The 13,405-nt window shown below is 33.9% G+C and overlaps 1 protein-coding gene across 2 annotated transcripts in view; it reads right to left on the reverse strand.

The window, feature by feature from the left end:
* The window catches only part of LOC106057174 (collagen alpha-1(IV) chain-like), a 74,409-nt gene that overhangs the window by 33,134 nt on the left and 27,870 nt on the right, over positions 1 to 13,405 (reverse strand). For both annotated transcript variants that reach the window (XM_013214266.2, XM_013214265.2), the window contains 7 exons: positions 12,928 to 13,026; positions 12,169 to 12,222; positions 11,430 to 11,526; positions 9,965 to 10,087; positions 8,082 to 8,387; positions 7,439 to 7,519; positions 5,345 to 5,442 (listed from right to left, as the gene is read on the reverse strand). In XM_013214266.2, coding sequence (XP_013069720.2) covers positions 5,345 to 5,442; positions 7,439 to 7,519; positions 8,082 to 8,387; positions 9,965 to 10,087; positions 11,430 to 11,526; positions 12,169 to 12,222; positions 12,928 to 13,026 — 858 coding nt within the window. The remainder of the gene's footprint in view (positions 1 to 5,344; positions 5,443 to 7,438; positions 7,520 to 8,081; positions 8,388 to 9,964; positions 10,088 to 11,429; positions 11,527 to 12,168; positions 12,223 to 12,927; positions 13,027 to 13,405) is intronic.

Here is a 13,405-nt window from a genome sequence, read left to right on the forward strand (position 1 = left end):
ATTTACAACACTTTTGTTTAAATAAATAAGTACTAATGACAAAATATTACTTATTGTATTCATATATACAGTATTTATATAACTGCTGAAAACAAGCAAAGCTTGAAAAAACAATTGTATGTAATCTTGTTAAAATGTATTTTAATGTTTCAAGAAAAACATCCTGTTACATTTGATTACGAATTGTAATAGTAACTGTAATAGTAACAACTACATGTTGCTTTCTGTCATTCACCAGCTCGACACACAGCAAACTCAATGAAGAAACTCATTGTTAAGCAATGTCAGGCCTGACTGCACTAGGCAACTACCTCTCACATGTAGGAACAGACCTGGTCATAGGTCATGCTATGCATGTGTAGAACTATGATCAAAATATGAGTCAAAACGTTCTTGAAGAGATGTTTTTGTAAATCAATACGCATGTCACCATAAGAGAGAAAGTTTGTACAGGGTGTTGGTTATGTTGGTCTGTAGTGGTAGTAGGGTCTGCCTAAGGTGGATTAGGAAGGGGCAATCAAAAAGGATATGGTTTATGGTATCATAAGGGTGGGCGGAGTGTCTACAAAGGGGAAGTTGTGTGGCATTTATTTTGTTAAGATGTTAATTTAACAAAGGCGTGTGTCCTGTTCTTAGTTGGAATATTATAGACTGCTCTTTGCCGGGGAGGAATTTAATACTTTCCAGTTTGTTTGGCAAAGTCATTTCTTTGTACATAGATTTTTGGGAGACTAAAAAAAGAAAATGAGGCAAGATATCAGGGTTATTGTAGAGGCCATTTGATCAGTAATTATTCATTTTTCACTGCCCTTTGTTCAACATTGATAGCTTTGTCAGTCAAGCTATTCTACTTCTTACATGATGTATGTATAATTTTATGTGAATCTTGTTCATTGCTTGAGTAATTATTTTATCAAAATGATTTTGAAGATATTAACCTCAGCGAATAACTTCAGAAGCACCCAACTCGCAGATTTATGTTATTTTGAGAATTAAAAATCTGATCGATAGTGTTCACTCTCAAATCGTGACAAGCAATTAACACCAGCGAACTTTATCAATAAACTACAAGCATTTATATATATCCTATGTCAAAAGGTTCCTAGAGCATTATTCATTCAAATATAAACAACCAGACACTCTAATGCCTACAAGTCAGGCAGTATACACACAACTGTATGTCTGCCATCAATACTATTACACAAACATTATACATCTGCTCAAAGTGCAAATTCCATATTAATTCTTTCTGATTAAATGTTTATAAAGTTATCCTTAGAAAATTACTGTTACAGGTTTAGTTTAGTCATTTCCAGCCAGCCAGCAAGAGGTTTATACTAAGAATTAACAATATTCATTTCAGAAGAAACATATAAAAACACACAAATATTTCCTTCTCATGAACTCAGTAGTGTTAATGTTAAATATAGTTTTGTCAATAGTATAAATAGCAAATGTTTTTCTGGATTCATTTTATACCAATGGTATAAGGCTAATTGTATGAATATACTTATGTTACTTATATTATCAATTAGGATGTAAAAACAACACTGCTGTTTAAGTTACAACTCCATTTTATTGACATGACAAGAAAGTGAAAAAACTAACATGAGACTTGAATACACACTAATAACATAGTTAAGAAAAACATACACACATACCAAACAGTAGAACAAGAGAGACAACAAGTAAACAAACACACACACACAACATACATAAACATAAATGTAACATCCTCCGGTGTTTGAGGTTGGTCATACACAGTCACTAGTTCTTGTGGATTTGACCACTCAGCCTGACCTAGGTGTAGATCTATAGGTTGTCGACCTATGTGACCAGTCTTCTATAAGGCTCTCAGGTCTCTGAGCCGTACTTTCATCTGTGCTGGGTCCATCCACAGGTGCGGGATTATCAGGCTCGGTCGTACCTGTTGGTGTAGGCACATTCATATCAGCAGGCAATGGGATTCTTCATAAGTGAATTCTATTTCGGCAATAAACTCCTCCGCCTGATTCAACTTTATACGACCGTTGTATGATGAGTTATAACCCCCTTTTGCCAGCGCTCATGGCCACGAGACCTTAGTCTCACCGCTTCACTCTAGCAAGGGGAGGTAAATCTTATGCATGGGAGTTGTAGTAAATCGCTGATCTCCTCAGGTTTTCTTTCAGTGCTTTTCTATGTTTCTGAGGATCCAGAACTTGAGGTTTTAACAGGCTTTTAGCTATAGGTAGCAAGGTTCTGATTCTCCTGTTGAAGAATGCCTGTGATGGACTAGTACTTTTTTTTTTGGGGGTGCTTCTATGGTTAAGTAAAGCCATGAACTGATCTTTATTTTTAAGAAATAATGTCTTTACAGTCTTCTTTTCCCTTTTTATAAATCACAGTTATGTCATAGTTTTGTATGCGCTACATCATTCCCTGCAATCTTCGAGGAGCAGCTGATAAAGGTTTAGCCATTATTGCTTAAAGAGGTTTGTGGTCACTTTTAATGTATGTCGACCAAATGTGTATTGGTGGAACTTATCCAGTGCAAATACAATTGCTACCATTTCTTTCTCGATCTGTGCGTATCTAGTCTCAGTATCAGTCAAAGATCGACTTGTGTAAGCTAGGGGTTTATTTTCCTATGACAGCGCCAAGACCATTTTGACTAGAATCCCACTGTATGGTAAATTCTTTAAGTGGATTGTAGAATGCTAGCACAGGAGCTTGAGTCACCATAGATTGTATGTCACAGAATGCACTGTCATGTTTTTTAGACCATGACCAAGGGATATCTGTATAAAGAAGCTGCCGAATTGGTTCAATGAGGTTGGATAGTCTGGGTAGAAATTTAGCAAGATAGTTCACAATTCACAAAAGTGCCGAACTTCCTAGACGTTTGTTGTTTTGTTTTTTCTTTAACAGCCTTTACTTTTTTCAGGATCAATCTTTAAACCATCACTTGTAATTAGTTGTCCCAAGAATGTAATTTCTTTCATTTTAATCTCAGCTTTACCTTTGTTCAGTTTAATTCCCACAGAGCGACATCTCTCAAATAATGCTGTAATATTCTTGTCATAGTCATGAACGGGAAGCTGTGTGTCTCCAGAACCATAAACTATAATATCATCAGCTACACCAATCACACCATTAAGACCTTCAAGAGCAGCATTTAAATGTTTCTGAAACAGTTCTGAGCTCACAGATGTTCCAAATAGTAATCTTCTCCACTTGTAACGTCCAAAAGGTCTCTGAAAAGTTGTGAGCAAACTCAATGCTTCATCCAGATGCACATGCCAATAGGCATTTGCAAGGTCCAGTTTTGAAAACACTTTTGCATTTGATAATCTTCGAAGCAAGTCTTCCATTACTGGAAGGGGACAATGTTCTCTCTGAAGTGCCTTGTTGAGAGGACGAGGATCTAAACAGATACGGAGTTTCCCAGATTTTCTAGTTGCAATCACTATTCAACTGACCCAGTCAGTAGGCTTATCAACAGGCTTAATGATTCCTTTTTCTGTTAGTAGTTCTAACTCAGACTTTACTGCACAGCTAAAGGTACATGACCAGATGGACATCTAACTGGTGTAATGTCAGGATTCACTTCTAAGTGTACAACACCTGGTAGATCACCTTGCTGATCATCAAATACATCAGAGAACTGTTCAAATATTTTTGCCGATATCCTTGATAGAGGCTTATCAACACTTTCAACCTTATCAACACTTTCAAAAGTATGATAGTTGATTGTAATTAGTCCCATTTTTTCTGACGTTTTCTTCCCTAACAAGGGAGTTAAGTCATCTTTCACAACCACGAAACCAACACGATATCTCTTGTTGGTCCTTGGATTTTGTACAACGAGTTGTACCTTTCCAAGAGATATGAGTGTGCTACCGTCATACACACGTAGCTTGATTTGAGTGGGACAGATTTGTGCAGTTTTGATAAGCTTCTTAGGGATAACATTAACGCTGGCTCCTGAGTCAATCTGACACACAATCTTCTCACAGAGAAATGATCATTTCATCTTTTATGATCTTATTGCTTGGTCCACCTTGTACAGCAAGCACAGCCTCATCACTAGAAGATAATGTATAACAGTCATCACTGTCCTCCTGAACACATTGCAGTTTCTTTTGGTTACATTGAATACCGAAATGATTTCTTTGTTTACAGATAATACAGATTTCACCCCATGCAGGACACAGCTCCTTTTTAAATGGGTGATTTTGTCCACAAAATTTACATTTGCACTGTTTACTGTTATGAGCAGCATTTTGTTGAATACTTTTGCGAGAAGAAACAGAAGAAACGCTTCATCCTGAGGTGGTGATGCATCAGATGTACCTGTGTCTAGTACCTTTAGTTGCAAGTCAGCAGCTTCATTTGCCTTGCAGATTTCTATACAAGTCTTGAGCGTTAGATTAGGTTCTTGTAAGAGTTCTTTTTTTTGTCCTTGTGTGTTTGATGCCAACTACCATTCGGTCTTTTATTAATGACTCTTCCATATGGTCGCAAAAATGGCAGGTTTTAGCGAGTGTGCATAGAGCTAGTAAGTAATCCTCAACAGTTTCTTGCGGCTTCTGCTGTCTGTTGTTAAAAACATATCTTTCATACGTTTCATTCTTTAGACCTATGAAATGCTCATCAAATGCACATATTATATCTTGAACATTATGCTTTGGTTTAAAAGTGATACTGCTGTATACTGCCAACGCCTCTGGGTCAACAGTGTGCAAGAACAGTGCTTTGGCATACTCTTCATCTATAATGTTTATTCTCTCTATAGTGTAATTGTTCAGCCACATTTGCTTGAAAAGCTTCCATTCCTCACACCCTTTCTTCACATTTAAAGGAGGTGGAGGGTTAATTCTTGGTTAAAAGTTAGTTTTACTTACAGTTTCCATTTTAGAACTTTTAGAAATCTGCCCCCATGTTATATTATCAATTAGGATGTAAAAACAACACTGCTGTTTTATTGACATGACAAGAAAGTGAAAAAACTAACAGAAGACTTTAATAAACACTAATAACATACCTGAGAAAAACATGCCAGCATGTGAACAGACTGAACAGTAGGACAAGAGAGACAACAAGTAAACAAACACACACATAAATGTAACACAAGAGAAGTTTGATTGTAATAAAAACAGTTTGAAATAGCTCAACTAATAAGACAGTAAACTCAGCAGATAAATAATTAAAAAAAAAAACAGCACCAATATTTGTAATGTTTTAAACATCCATTTCACCTGTTAAAAAAATTCGTTCATAATACATAATTTCAAAATTTTGTTTTTCAAGTATTCCAATGTAATATGTAAAGAAATATAATGTAAAGACAGGGACAACTTACTGGAGGTCCGTTCAGACCACTTAGACCTTTTAACCCAGGACTTCCAGGTTCACCTTTCAAGCCAATAGGACCTTGGAATCCAGGGCGACCATTGGTCCCTATAAACAGAAATGTATTATGAAATGACTGAAAAGATAAAAATGACATTAATAGAGAGAAATTTACAAATTTATTATATTTCAAAGTAGTCAATATCAATGACACTCTATAGAAACATAACAACAAAGTAATAAAAAATGATCATTTTCTCAAAGCTTAAACAAAAAGAAGGAAATTCATTAAAGCAAAAATTTATGTCCAAAAGATTTTCATTATCTTAGCTGTGACCACATCCGATGAAACAATTGCTGGCAGTAGGTACCACTTCTTTTTTAGACACCTTCTACATCCATTTAGCATTCTTCAACCAGCACAGCTGCTGAATAATAAGTATTGCTTTCCACAGTGACATTTTGAAAGAACACACGAATCTCTCAAGTCAAATGGTAAGAACTAGTCTGGAGGGCTTCAAATTTTTGACAAGAGATGAATACAGTTATTTAAAATTGGTTTATCTTTGAATGTGACATATCTTCACTTCACTGGTCCTTTAGACTTCCAGTGGAGTGAAGGGCTGCAAACTGTGCTTTCCTACATCAGAATTGGGCCATTCCCCTCGGGTCCATCTCCCTTTTGCCATCTTTGCTCCTTTATCTATTGATCTTCTCCATGTTAGCTTTGGTCTCCCAGCCTTTCTCATACTGTATTGTTTATTATACACATATTAACATCTACACATGGGTCACATAAAATCAAACAATGGTCTCTGGTCCAAATTAGGGGTGTGTATTTGTACTAACATTTTATTAACACTGGCATATTACTTACTATAATGAGAAGGTGTTAACATTAAGGTAACTACACTAAGATCTGTTTTGACAGCATTGTCTTTACAGGCAATGTTCATAACAGACATTCTCTATATTGATGATTTTACATACATTCAAATTGAACAGAAGCTTCAGATATAGGGGAACAAATTCGCTAACACAGTTACATCTTTGAGACTTTCAGATCTTCAGATCAATCTAAAAAGCAGAAGTCATGTAGCAAAACCAAAGATCCCCCAAATATTATCTAGTTTGTGCCACAAATTTCATAAGATGGCCATTCTCATAATGTGGTAGATCATTTTGAAAATACACTAAGATGTAAAACTAGGTCATTACTTTTCAGCTACAATACGTATACGATGATATGTCCAAAATTACATCATCACCATACAACCAACCAACAAAATATAATATGATATCAACATGGAGTGAAGATTCTACGCTGCTTTCTTAACTAAACAATCTACGTTCTTCTCTATTATAAATTATTAGTGTCATGTTCAAAGTACATCTCCCTATGGTGCATTGCTAACTATATCTCACAATAGGTAAACTACATCACCTGACAAAATCATATCCATGAACCCATTCAAAACTAACTGTAGCATACAAAACATATTTTAAACTAAATTTCTTTTGGAAATGTATAAGTTAATTATAAATTTGCCATACAAGACTAAGATTTAACTATGCTTTTGATTTACATTACATCTCTATGTATAAATATAGGCTAATTTTTCTAATAACTCATAACCACCGATCAGCATATATTGGTATTTATAAGAATGTTTAGCAGTAGGCTAACACTTTGTGGTTCAAATAGTGAAGTTGACATTTTTTTAGTGATATTTTAGTAAATGTTTATTTCTCTACATATTTCTACTTCATCACTAGCACAGCATTGCATCTAAGTCAATTAGCACACACTAATGAGCTTCCCAAGTATAAGACTTGTGCAGCTGTATTGTTTACAATAAGGACTGTTCATTTTTTTTTTAAATGAGTCAATATTTGGCAGTATATAAAAACAAAAAAGGTAAGCAAGTTTATAAAAACTAAAAGGTAAGCAAGTTTATAAAAACCAAAAGGTAAGCAAGTTTATAAAAACAAAAAGCTTTGATAAAACTTAAATTGGGAAGAACTTTGAAATAAGAGAAACTTCTAAATAACCTTATTTAACAGAACAAGGATTGACCCACAGTTGAACAACAAAAGTGTGTACCTGGGGTGCCCACATCTCCGACTTCGCCTGGTTCACCGTCTTGTCCATCCAGGCACAGCTCACAATCATCACCAGGTTCACCTGTCAGTGATAGGAGATGAATTGAATGTAAGCTTCTACTATTTAGTTATTCAAGTAGAAACACAAATAAGATCCTAGTGTGTTGTAAACAAAATATGATGACATGATAGTTCAGCCTAGTTCAGAGTAAGAATCCATGACCAAACGAGGAATACTCAAGTCTGACACACTTCACAACTAGTTTGTATGTTTTTACAAGTGTTGGGCGCTGATTCATTTATGAAGATTATTACGCCCTAGTCAGCTGGGGGATGAGGGTGGGCAGTGTTCAAATCTGTAACCACCATTTTAACAGTCTAAAGATCATACCGCATGCCCAGGCAGCCATCCTAATTTAGACTGAAAGCTTGGATTTGTGGTGGCCCATATCTTTATTTTTTTTAAAATCATTTTTGTTTAAATAATGCCCACTCCACCCAAATTTAATGAGATGACAGGGGTAGATAATAAATACTAAACTTTCGAAGAAATGCAATTATAATGAAACTTAAAAGTAGTTAACCCTTTTAGCTTAGACCAAAATAAATGCCAACTTGTGTTAGTTAAGTAATCCAGTATTTACCTTTTGTACCATAAGGACCAGGAATTCCATCCTCTCCATTGAGACCTGGATCACCTCTATCTCCAGGAAGCCCACGTGGTCCAGGTGGTCCAATAATGTCAAATCCTATGCCTGCTTTTCCTTTCTCTCCCCTGTCACCAGAGTCGCCAGATGGTCCAATTTGAGCTGGTAGACCAGTCAAACCCTTGCGGCCCCTTCCACCTATTTGGCCTGCAATATTATCACCAGGTGCTCCGGGCATACCTGGGTCTCCAGGTAATCCAGGTAATCCAGGATCTCCATCTAAGCCATCCCTACCGTATTCACCTAGGTTTCAAATGAAGACAATAATACATAGTCAACAAATGGTAAAGAGAAACTGTTTTAAGATCATCAACTAATGGCAAGGAAAACACTTGCAGATGAAAACACTTGTTTATTTTTCATTGACTTTAACAAAATTATCAGAAATCTAGAAAACAAAATTTATCCTTGCACTTTTACAGGAAGCCTTTCTGTTTTTTAAGTACCGGTATAATTTAAACATAAGCTATTTTCTGTAGAAACTTTTATTTTATTGGAAATTCAGAAGGTTGAATAGAAATTTAATATAAAAAAAAATTCTCTACAAATACTACTTTACAAAAAAGTATGTTTTAAAAAAGGAAGAGATACAATTATTATAATAATAAAATTCAAAAAATTGTTTTAAAAAAATCATTTCAATAGCTCAAACCAGAAAAAAGTCTAAGATGAAAATACATTTTTGAAAACAAAATCTAAAAACTTAACTAATTTCAAATATCTCTAAAATTAGAATTATAATTTTGATAGTACTTGCAACGAGTATTTATTATGCATGTCTATAATACATTTTGATGTAACTAAAAAAGTAAATTAGAGAGTATAACAGAAATATGTAGCAATGGTATAATCCCCATTTGCAAAATAACTTAGCATTAAAAACATCCAGAATGGTTAAAATCATTGGCCAGCAAGAATTTCTGCCAGAGAAAAGGAAGCTTCTACTCTTATTGTATTTTCATAACATAGTCACAATTAGATTTTATTATAGTGACAGCCAATAGCCTTTAAGCCACATAACCAAATAATCCAATGGGACTTAATCAAATTTTTCAACAACAATACATTTAGTTAATTATTTTTTTTACAAAATCTTGAGATTTTCTTTAAATTTTATACAGAAAAAATATTGTTGAGGCTATTCCCTAATTAAGATGGCATTTAATAAATTGTTTATAACAATCATGTTATAAAGATGTCTTTTTCTCAATTGTATTTTTTTTTAATGGTAACTAAGATTATTATTTTCTAACAACGCCTGTTTTTGGCAGTAGCTTTTTCAAAGTGTCTTTGCTTCCCAGTTCTCCTAAAAGCTCACTGAAATAGATTGCTATTGAAATATGATCAAGAGTAAGTCATGTTGCTAAAATGTTCATACACTGACTTTCAAAAGAACATCATTTTTAGTGATGTCTTGCCACGATGACCTCCTAAATAATGTCAAAAAAAGCAAACAAACTCTATGGCCATATCACAAGGTCATTGGGGCTCCCGAAAACCTTCCTTCAGAGAACAGTACCAGGAAAAAAGAAGAGGCAGACAGAGAAAGTGATGGAAGACAACATAAAAGAATGGACAAGCCTATCTTTGAAAGAAATTCTATCCAAGGTAAAGGCAGAGAGGAATGGAGAAAGACAGTCAACAGATCTTATGTGATGCCCTAATGGTTCAAGAGACAAAGGGATAGGTAAAGGCTGTCTCAATAATGAATAATATACCAATAAGGTGGGCAATAGAAGTTAAAAATTTTGTTTAAAGCTAATGTAATTTTCATTTTCTTGCTACTTCTGAAAAAAAGTAATTCATCTTATTCACTATACCCGGATATCCTCGGTCTCCTTTTCTAGATGTTCCTGGATCTCCTTGCAAGCCTCGTGGTCCATCCCTTCCTGGAAAGCCAGGTAATCCAGCATCACCTTTTGGCCCCTCCTTTCCAGGCAAACCTGAAAAATATTTTTTGATAAACAATCAAACTTAGTGCCACCCAGAATTGGAGTCTTTTCAATGAATATTTGAAATAATTTTGAAGAGGAAAAAACATCTTTAGAAGTGATAATTACAAAAGGCAGAAATGAAATAAACTAAATTACAATGTTTAGTTTCAAAAGCTGGTAGCGCATATTCAAAATTTGACATGCCCAATGGTTAACAAGTGATTCACGTGAGAAGTTGCAACTGTCTAGTCCAAGTATCTAGCCACAAATAAAAATTCTATTTTCTATTCAAAGTTTTAGTTTATTCTATAAATGCTCTATTGTTGGATTCTCCACCAACTCTGAAAAATAAACTTTTTTTTTTACAATTTGATAATCAATGTTTTTTTTTTAAATGGTAACTTTAAAGACAGAATTTAAAATTCTGACACAGAAAAAATTAAACCAATAGCATGTTAACTAGCAAACAAAACTAAGTATAACATAAATTGTTGTGTCAATGTGGGAAGGCTTAAATTTATGAACAAATAGTTAATATCAATGTGGAGCTCAGTGATTTAATGCTGATTAAGCCCATGTCAATCCAACAAAGCTATTATCACACTTTTAAGGATTCAAGAAACTCAGATGATGTTTAGCTATAATGTTTAAATCATTTTGACACTCCATTTTTTTCAGTTTGAAAAAAAAAAAAAGAATTCTATGAAATTAAAAGCAACCCTAAATGTTGGAAGTCATACATAAAACTATAAATGCTTTACTTTTAATGAAAAGAATAAAGTGTTGATTGTATATGAACAAAAAAATGTATAGGATTAGTGATTATACATCCATCTAGGATTTTCATTTTTCAACATTCTTGACAAAAAAAATGTGTTGATTGAATGAATACATTTCAAGATCAAAATGAAATATTTAACATATCACTGGCATTACTTGTTGATACCACCATTTGTGTTCAATATATCAATTATGTTAAGACATTGTAGTGGTAGACTAAATAATCACAAAATATCACATGCATTAAACATACCTATTTTTATGCAGTGAATTTCAGTGCATTATACATTACAAAATCAATAAAGCATATCTGCTGTCTTTATGATTTTGTTTGATAATTAACATTGGTAAATTCATATATTTGTATAGAAGATATAAACAAAATAGAAAAGTATCTGCTTTTTTAACTGAAATATGTATGGATCACCAAGTCATTAATTTATGGCATTATCAGAAGTGCAGGTTAGCGTCTCTTCTTGTAAACCGTTAAAGCTTTTTTTTTCTTAAATTTAAATATTTATTCGTGTTTGAACTTCGTAAGAAAAATTTCTCATGAAATATCATTTCTCACCTATTTCCCCCGGAATGCCTCTGTCACCAGGGTCACCATTTCTTCCTCTTGGTCCAGGGGCACCTTTTACACCCTCTTCATAAGGGCCTTGAGGTCCCTGTGAAATTAAAGACATTTGAAATTCATCATAACTGTCTTATAGTCCTTATTCACAAATATAAGAGTTTTGTCTCACCACCTGATTTGTTTGGTTCCCCTTCCTCACAATCCTCAAATGTTACAGTGACATTACTATCTACATAATCCCAGCTATTTAATAAGCATCAGACTCTATATACAAAATCATAAGTTCACACAGAAACTCACATTTGTGAAATCATTTTCATTCAGCATTTTGTTTTTGAGAATTCACGGCAGTGATCTACTTTTGTATACAACGTGTCTAGATTATTCTGAGCAAAGTACTTGATTTTTATAAGCAAGTTAAGGATACTTACTAATAATTTCTTTATAGTTTCTAAGGTGATTGTTCCTTCTAGAGAAAGTTAATTTTGCTAAACGTTGCTCTTCCCCATTCATTTTTTTTTAATAAAAACATTACTTTATTTTTTATTGATGACAAAAATCAAAATAAATGTTTATTTTTAAAAGCCATGTTTCACATGTTTAAAAGCTACTTCAAAATCTTTGCTAATAAATTTGTTAAACTTTTATTAGCATCATTTTTTCAATCTAAAAGTTATTTAAAATTTTAACTTTAAATAAAAATAATTTCTTAATCAGACTTTGGCACACTTACCGGGTCACCCTGAGGTCCTTGTCTTCCTTTAAAACCATCCTCTCCTCTCATACCCTGCATGAAAAAAAAAAAGCATTGACTACATAAATACAAATGAATAATATCTCAAGTTTTCATTTGATTATAGAGCACAAAGTTCTTTTAAAAAACACTATGCAGCAATAAGGTATGATTTAAAGCTTAGGGAGAATGGAGCCATGGCAATAAAAGCCTTGCAGTGACCTACACATTTTTCCACATTTATTGCAGATGAAACCATGTTAGCTGGTTTCACTCATTAAGTTTTCATTTTGTTTATTGTCTGCACCTTTCTACCAAAACAGTTTTTTTAAATCAAGGTTTGGCTAAATTTAATTCAATAATCTTTCTCATTAATATAGTGCTGTCATTATATATGTAACATTTATGCATCATATACAATGACCAGTAATAGGGCTCAGAATCTCTCAAACAAAATCAAATGAAGTCTACCAGTCAGGCACACATTTTCACAGCTCTTAACTTTTTGACTTGGGTCTTATAAAGAAAGCATGTTATCTATTAGAAAGATTCCACTTTGGTTGCTTGGATTACATCAAAGGTGTAGCAGATCTACACACAAATGATATATTGGTCACAGCTAATAGGGACAGAAGAGTCATTGTTATTATATGATAGCAATAGGTTTATGGGACATGGAAGTGCAAAGGAAGAAACATTTTATAAATCAGAAATATATTCTCTTAATAAGTATTCAAAGAAAAAAACAAAAAAACTCACCTTAATCCCATCTCTGCCATCTACTCCAGGAAAACCAGGGTCTCCACTCTCACCTTTCAGGCCATATGGACCTTGTGGACCTTCCTTACCACGCTTACCCTGATTTGGAAGACATACAAAAAAAAGAGTTGTGGACAGAGATCATTGAAGTTAATACACAAACCTTAAGGGAATGATCAGGAAAACCAAGTATGGTAAAAAGGTGTGGTTGTGATTCTAAGCTACTCTGTGGGACAAATAAGCCTAGATATCTCTTGGATACTATCATACTCAACTCAACATATGGCTACAGATCCTGTTAGGCTAGGTTTAAGCTGGATAGTTGTTTGTAAAATCAGAATAATTTGAAAAGACCTTAAACTCGTATTGCATAAATAAATGTGCTGGTTGATAGGGAAAAAATGTTCTTACAAAAGTGTTCCAAGGATGGGTCAAAAATGACATAAATATCAAAAAACGTTTTTAAGAGGGTCTGTTG

Source organism: Biomphalaria glabrata, chromosome 15, assembly GCF_947242115.1.
Source record: "Biomphalaria glabrata chromosome 15, xgBioGlab47.1, whole genome shotgun sequence".
NCBI lineage: Eukaryota > Metazoa > Mollusca > Gastropoda > Planorbidae > Biomphalaria > Biomphalaria glabrata.